At 42.8% G+C, this 7,500-nt stretch overlaps 1 protein-coding gene and 1 pseudogene across 2 annotated transcripts in view; one reads left to right on the top strand and one right to left on the bottom strand.

Annotated features, from left to right (window-relative positions):
• Positions 1–926, bottom strand: part of LOC138014641 (kinesin-like protein KIF18A) — a 25,553-nt gene extending 24,627 nt beyond the window's left edge. Inside the window, exon 1 of one of the 2 annotated variants that reach the window (XM_068861766.1) lies at positions 270–926. In XM_068861766.1, coding sequence (XP_068717867.1) covers positions 270–770 — 501 coding nt within the window. In that variant the 5' untranslated portion in view covers positions 771–926. The remainder of the gene's footprint in view (positions 1–269) is intronic. The other variant, XM_068861767.1, reaches the window with a different exon arrangement.
• A 4,710-nt stretch (positions 927–5,636) lies between these two features.
• LOC138014643 (uncharacterized) lies at positions 5,637–6,704 on the top strand (annotated as a pseudogene).
• The last annotated feature ends 796 nt before the right edge of the window (positions 6,705–7,500 follow it).

Here is a 7,500-nt window from a genome sequence, read left to right as displayed (position 1 = left end):
AAAACAAAAATAAGAAAAAGAAACTTTCACCAAAAAGTTGAAAACATGAAACAAAAGTTTACGCTAATCCTGGATTAAGTTAATCAGCTGTCGAACAACCGGGCCCAGAAGACCAGATGACCAGATTTCCAGGTGATTTATCATCATTATCATCATCATTATTATTATCATTAATATTGCTAAATTAAAGGTAACACTTATTATGGTATTAGCCTTGCATTGCGAAAAGAGAAAATAGAACCTGATATGGAGAATGATCGCACATTTACCTCGAGGTAGGATACCGCCACATAAGAACTTTTCTCGTCTTTGGAAGCGTTGATTTTGCTGTACAAGTTCATCATAGTTAGAAACATAACTCCAGGGTTGGTGGAATCTCCTAACATCGTAAATGTTTTTCCTGCTCCTGTAGCTCCGTACGCGAACACAGAACAATTGTACCCACCGAGAACTCCATCAATGATGGCCTTAGTAGTCTCTTCAAAGACGTTTATATTGCTAGCACTACTATCGAATACTCGATCGAACATGAATCTTAAATCCTTTGCTCGTCGTGTCAAGAATTGTGACCGCCTTCTTCGTTGATCGCCTTGAAAATAATCCATTGAGTCTTCCTTCGGGTCAAAAACAAGAACGCGTTCGTCCATCACACGCACAGCAATTGAAGACTTTTTGCTGACTTCCACTCCGTTAGGTGGCCGCACTCGAACCACAACCTTCATGTTGCCGTCACCCTCTTTCCGTGATCTTCTGGTGGAGGTTTGAGTCATGTTTATATTTACTCAGTTATTAATCAAGAGACAAGCAAAACTAGCTTTTTAAACGTTGGTGAGCTGGAGATCGAAATCCTTTCTCGCTAAATTGACTAAATTTCCAAACAACAATTTGCATTTTCAAGCGTCATGCGCCGCTTCACAAATTTGAATTTCGAACGTTTAAAACTCGACCCAGGCGCTCTCTCTCTCAATGGTTGCGCCAGAAGTCACATTCTAAGGCCCGGGTTAAACGCAGTACTTCACATGAGCCGAACCTAATAGACCGTACCCTTTGTGACGTAACGCCTCGCAATTCTTTTGTTGAGTGACTACTGAAACATTGCATTCTGGTATTTATAGTAGTCACTCAACAAAAGAATTCAGGTGCTGTACGTCATAAGGGGTAAGGCCTATTACACTTTAGGTCGACCCAAACTAGTTAAGTTCGCCTGTTGAGTCAAACGTCGAACTTAATTAAGCCGAACTTTAACTGACCACGAAAATAAATAGCAAAACCGAGATCGAGGCTGTCTCATACATCAACATGATTATGCATTTGGTTCGGCTCATGTGAAGATCGGCGTTTAACCCAAAGGCGATCTTCAGCCGTTATTCCCGCCTGGAGTGGCCGTGAAGAGCGCCTCAGCCGATCCAAATAAAACTAGTCGAACTTAATTGGGTCAAACGCCGTACTTCACATGAACTTAATTCATGTAAATTAGTTGAATTGAGTTCGGCTCATGTGAAGTACGGCGTTTAACCCGGGCCTAAGGCAGATAAAATGACTGTTCTCGTGAATACATACATACATACATACTTAATTGACCGCTCCCCATAGGGGCTTTTCAGGGCCAATGAAACACAACGAAACAACAACTGTTAAGAATCCCAACTGGCCGGAGGCAAACCAGTTGGCTGTTTACAAGTGCAGCGGGGAAGTTGAACCAGGGACTACCAGGATCAAATTCAACGAGTGGTCAGAGCGGGTCTTGAACCCGGGATCTTCGGATATCAAGGCAAGCGCCCTAACCACTGGGCCACACTGCCTCCGAATATACAAGACATCGAATATACAAGACATCGAAATCGTACGCTAAATTGTAATGACAAGGGCGGTCTGGAGCTGTGAGTAGGCGTGGGATTTGTCACATATGGTTTAGGGGCCGACATATCTCTCCCTCAATGCCGTACCGGGAGGCAAGGTCGGAGTAGCAGAAAGCAGCGAAGGGCCAACTGCGTACAAAAGCGACCGCACGGGCCGAAATCCCGGGATGACTCGTTTGGTAGGACGCTCCAGCGCCACGTCTGGAGGTACTGCATATTTCTCTCTTGTTCAAACATTCCGTCAGCGCATCCGTAAATGTTCAGGCTCTCCGATGCCTACCTATACGGTATGGTAATGAGTCCAGTATTGTTTAATTCAGCAAATACAATGGTCCTCACCACCTCAAACAATGGCAAGTGCAAGCGAAAACTATCAAAATGCCGAATTTTGTATTACGCGAATTCCGTGGCGACCAGACAGCTCTTGCTTCTCTCTGGTGATGTGGAAACTAATCCTGGATGGCAAAGCGTGATTAACCGGGATGGAGACTATCTACAGGACTTTGCAAGAACTTCTAACCTTGGATCAAACTTGAGTGTTGCACATATTAATATTCGTAGCCTTAGAAATAAAGTTGAGGAGGTTAAAGTGTTGCTGCATGTATGCCGGTTTGACATTCTGGCAATTACGGAAACCCACTTGGATCGCAAAATTTTCAACAGTCAGCTTGAAATTGACAACTATAAGATTATCCGAAGGGACAGAGATGCTAATACCATCGGCGGTGGATGTTTGTTCTACATCGCCAGCCACATATGTTCTACTCGGCTAAGATCCCTAGAATCATCCGATATCGAGGCGATATGGCTTAAGATCATGGTAAATTCGTCGGTTTTTATCATAGGAACAGTTTATAGACCACCTTCTTCAGATTCTTTATTTTTTGAACGATTTCAGGATTTACTGGAGAAACTTTGGATCAAACGCCGCAATGTGGTTATTGTTGGCGATTTAAACTATGATAGCGCTCGTTCGACTGACGGTTCAATTACCTCAATTTCTGGCCAAAAATTACAGAATTTGCTTCTTCAATTCGACTACACGGTTATCAACGACAAGCCTACCAGGATAACTAAAGATACGTCAACTTTGATTGACCTGGTAATAAGTAGCAATCGTAATCTGATCAAAAATACCAGAACAGTCGAACTTGGAATCTCGGATCACATGCTTGTACACGCGTCCGTCCAAACAAAGATCAAGCGGCCCCCTCCTAAAATAATTAAAGTCCGTTCTTACAAAAATTTTGACCAGGCCAAATTTTCTAGGGACATCGCGGAGAAGGATTTAGAGGCCCCTCCTTTTGTTATGGATATCATTAGGCAAGGGTATTCCCTACCGTTTAGCGAATTTCCGCCCCGTTGCTTTCAATCGAACAATTGTTCTGCGTTGAGGAACCCACAATTTGTTGAGTCTGCTATTCTTGAATTATTGGAGAAGCAACTGATTTATGAGCATAGTTTTTCTCCTCATTGCGTGAATCCTCTTACAGTTGAGGAAGGCAAAAAGCCCCGACTGGTCATAGACTTGCGCGAGGTTAAAAAGGTTTGGTTAAACCCAAATTTCGTTATGAAGATTTGCGATCTTTAAGTAAGTTTTTGAAAAGGGGTTTTGGTTCTTCTCTTGGGACCTGAAATCGGGTTACCACCATGTGGATATTTTTCATCCTCATCAGCAGTTTTTGGGCTTTGCGTGGGATTTTGAGGGAGTTACTAGATATTTTACGTTTTCTGTTCTCCCATTTGGATTGAGCACCGCGAGTTTTTGCTTTACCAAGCCTTTGCGCCCTTTAGTTCGGATATGGCGGCTGATGTCCCACAACTGTTTTTTGTATTTAGATGACAGGATTTGGGGTCAGCGTGACTATGTTTCTGCTCGAGCCGCTAGTCTTATTCAACGTTCGGATTTAGCTTCGTCTGGCTTCATCCCTAATGAGATTAAATAACACTGGGACCCTGTTCAGTTTGGGGAATGGTTGGGTTCCTCATCATCAGTATTCAATTCATGTTTCAAATTCTAGAACCCCAGCTGGCTAAGCTAAAGCGTTCTCTAGAGTCCTTGATCCTGGATGGCTATGCAACCTATCGGGAGTTGGCTTGCCTTGCCGGTTTCATCATTTCGCTTTCCCTCGCACTTGGCCCTATTGCTCGTCTATTCACTAGACAGATGTACTTTTTTATTCAGTCCAGGCCCTCGTGGGATGTCTCGTTTACCTTTTCCGAGGCCTTATTGCTAGAGCTTAAGAGTTGACTTCAACATATAGATTCTTTTAATGGGTATTCTATTAGGGGTGTGTTTTGTGCCGATTCTACTATTTATACTGCTGCTAGCGGTTTTGCATTCGTCGGCTATTTAGCCACTCTGGGTGGTGAGCCCGTTCGGGGTATGTTTTCCCTGGCTGATGTTGATACGAGTTCTACTTACCGCAAGTTAAAAGCGGTATTCTATGTTTTGCAGTCATACGCCAACAGTTTGAAGCATCAGGGAGTAAAAGTTTTCGTTGACAACATGAGCGCCTCTCGTATTCTCCAAGCCTCATTTACAGCAGATTGCTGTTGTCATATTTAGTATCTATTTGTCTTTTGACATTTCCTTGGATTCGCAGTGGTTGCCTCGCGAAGGGAACGCTCGTGCCGATTTACTCAGCAGATTTATCGACAAATGATTAGAGTTTGAACCCCGTGGTTTTCCAATCCCTTAATGCTAGGTGGGGCCCTCATTCGGTGGATCGCTTTTCGTCTTATTTCAACTCGCAAGTTGTTAGATTTAATTCCAACTATTTTTCTCCGGGTTGCACCGCAGTTGACGCCCTAGCTCAAGACTGGAGTTCCGATAATAATTGGTTGTGTCCTCCCGCACATTCGATCGTCGCTGAGGTTAAGCATTTGCGCTACCGCAAAGGGGTTGGGACGCTAATTATTGTGGAATGGCCATCTTCTTCCTTTTGGCCTTTTTTGCACTTCAGTTTGTCTCGATTTCATACTTTTGTCAAAGAATTTGTTGTGCTTCCAAGGCTTGCAGATCTACTCATTGAAGGACCTGGACAGAGGGAAGCGTACCGCAAGAAGCTTTCCGTGTTCGTTGGATGTCCGTCGTTCAATATGTTGGCTCTTCGCCTTGATTTTCGCTAATTTAATTGCCACGTTAGTGTTGAGCTCTTAGTTTTTTAGGTTGGTATCGATTTGTATGTTTTTTCTGAGCCGTTCGCGCAGTTTGTTTTTATACCATATTTCGTGGTCTTCTTTGTTTATTATGATTTTGTTTGAAGCGTGCAGATTTGTATACCTCCCATTTTGGTTGAGGTGTTGGCTCCGCATTTTGCGGTACGTTATAGTTGTCGTTCAGTTTTGGTATTTTTGGGTTCGTTTGTGTTATTTTACCTCCCATTTTGGTTGAGGTGTTGGCTTCGCATTTTGCGGTAACGATATAGTTGTCGTTTAGTTTTTAGGTATTTTGTTTTGTTCGTTTGCATTGTTTTTACCTCCCTTTTTGGTTGAGGCGCGGACTACGATTTTTTTTTTACGCTAATCAGTAGCTTTGTCCTTCGTGTCGATCTGTTCCCTTCGATCTATCGTTTTATTTGTTTTTATTGCTTACCTTCAGACTTGGTTTGGGGTGTTGACCACGCAGGCTTAGTTGGGGTGCCGAGTTTGTGTATCTTCCTTATAGATAATTGCTTAGTTCATTGTTTTTCTTGGTGTTTTGTACTTTCGCTATTTTATCTCGTCAGACATTAGCAAGGTTGGCGTTTGGAAGGAGGCTCAGAAGCTGTCCGATCCGGAGTTATCAATTCAAGTTCCTCATCTTTTAGATTTAGTCCTAGCGTCTAGCGCTCCTAGTACTACTACCAGGTACTCGCGCAGTTGGACCTCTTGGCGTCGCCCTTTCCCATTCAAAGCAAGGAGTTTCTTTTATGCCCGCTTGTCCGTTGTGCATTGCCATGTACCTGTTGGAGTTAACTGAAGATGCCTTGCAGAAGAATACTGGTTGCTCTGCTATTGATTCTGCGCTTTATGGTATTCGATGGGCTCACAAGATAGCAGGTCTGGAGTCGCCCACGGAGCATCCAACGGTTATTGCAGCCGCAGAAGGAGCTAGAAGAAAGTTATCTAAGCCAGTTCAACCCAAGCAACCCCTGGATCTAGAGACTGTTGTCAAAGTCGCTCAGTATTATAACAGAGCTTTAGTTTCTCTTGCAGTCATTCGTTTTTTGTTTGTTTTATTAGTTGGTTATGCTGGCCTATTTCGAATTTCTGAGTTATTGAGTGTTAAGATCAAGGACATTTCGATTAGTGGCGATGGCATGTCGATTTTCGTCTCCCAGAGGAAGGATGATCAATTTCGTGAAGTGCATACTTCTATAATTGCCAGATATAGTAAGGTTTCATGTCCGGTTTCAATCACTGAGAGGCTTCTTGCTTTTTTTGCTAGTCCTAGAGAATATTGCTCTCCTGTTTTGTGGGATAGTTCCCACTGGGAATGGTGCCTTTTTCCACAAGTCTTTCGGGATTAGTTACTCCACTATTCGTGACGAATTTAAGAAATATATTTCGCCGTTTGTAAATAATCCAGGTGATTATTGTTACATAGCCTCAAATCAGGTGGCGCTTCTAAGGACGGTTGTAAGCTAAGTGATCCCGAGCTGAAAGATAGACATGCAGGATGGAAGAATCATTGCACTAAGAGGCGTTACACCACGCATTTTCATGCTGATGTGCTTGAAGTTACTAGAAGTATGGGTATCTAAGTTGTAAAGGTTTTTTGGCCAGTGGAGGGTCCGAGTTTGTGTCGTGGCTCCATCCAGGTTTCCCGTTCCCTTTGATAAGGGTTATGTGGGTTTTTCCTGGCCCCCCTAACACTACTCGTTTGATGTAATTTAGTTATTAATAAAGTTTGCCTGGTACTTGGAGCAGGCCTTATCCTCCAAGATTATATGGTCTTCTTGCATTAGTATTTAGCGTAGAATTGACCTTGCAGTTGATTTTACATGCATAAACGTAACGTAAGAACCGCGCGTGTCTGGTCTTCTCGAGACAGAGGTGAGAGATGGTTTCATGCGGACTGGCACGCCTAAAATGCTCTGTTGTAAACATGGCGGTTCACGAGTGAAGTTGTCTCTCTGGCCTTTCTGTGGACGAATTCCAGGACCTACCGATACAATTTGGGCAAATTTTGAAAGCTAAAATCTTCAATGGGTGCTGTATTTTGCTGGTAGGACTGGGTGACCCGACAGTTATAAAAAATCGATGAAACGGTATAATGTAACTAAGAGAATTCTGAGATTCATATTTTCAAATTACCTGTCCCCTTACCTCTTGGGTCAAATCCTACATCTCTACGCAATAAGCGCATTCAAAATATTCTTATGCATGATCTTCGCGGAAATTACGTTCTGTCCCTCAATAAACCTAAAACAACCAGTTACATTCTTAGTTCTTTTTCTTACGTATCAGCTAAGTTGCGGAATGTGCTACCTGATTTTATCCGTACCACTGAGTTTACTAGTTTTAAAAGAGACTCCAGGCCCGCATTTTGTACAGCGGCTTTTCTTTTTCATTAACATGTCTTTAAATATGATGTATTTAACAGGAAAAGAAAACAAACAGCGGTTACAAACATTTTCATTTTATACTTGACGTT

Source organism: Montipora capricornis, chromosome 8, assembly GCF_036669925.1.
Source record: "Montipora capricornis isolate CH-2021 chromosome 8, ASM3666992v2, whole genome shotgun sequence".
Lineage (NCBI taxonomy): Eukaryota > Metazoa > Cnidaria > Anthozoa > Scleractinia > Acroporidae > Montipora > Montipora capricornis.
The sequence above is the reverse complement of the archived record's forward strand: the minus strand, read 5'-3'. Positions and strand labels throughout refer to the sequence as shown.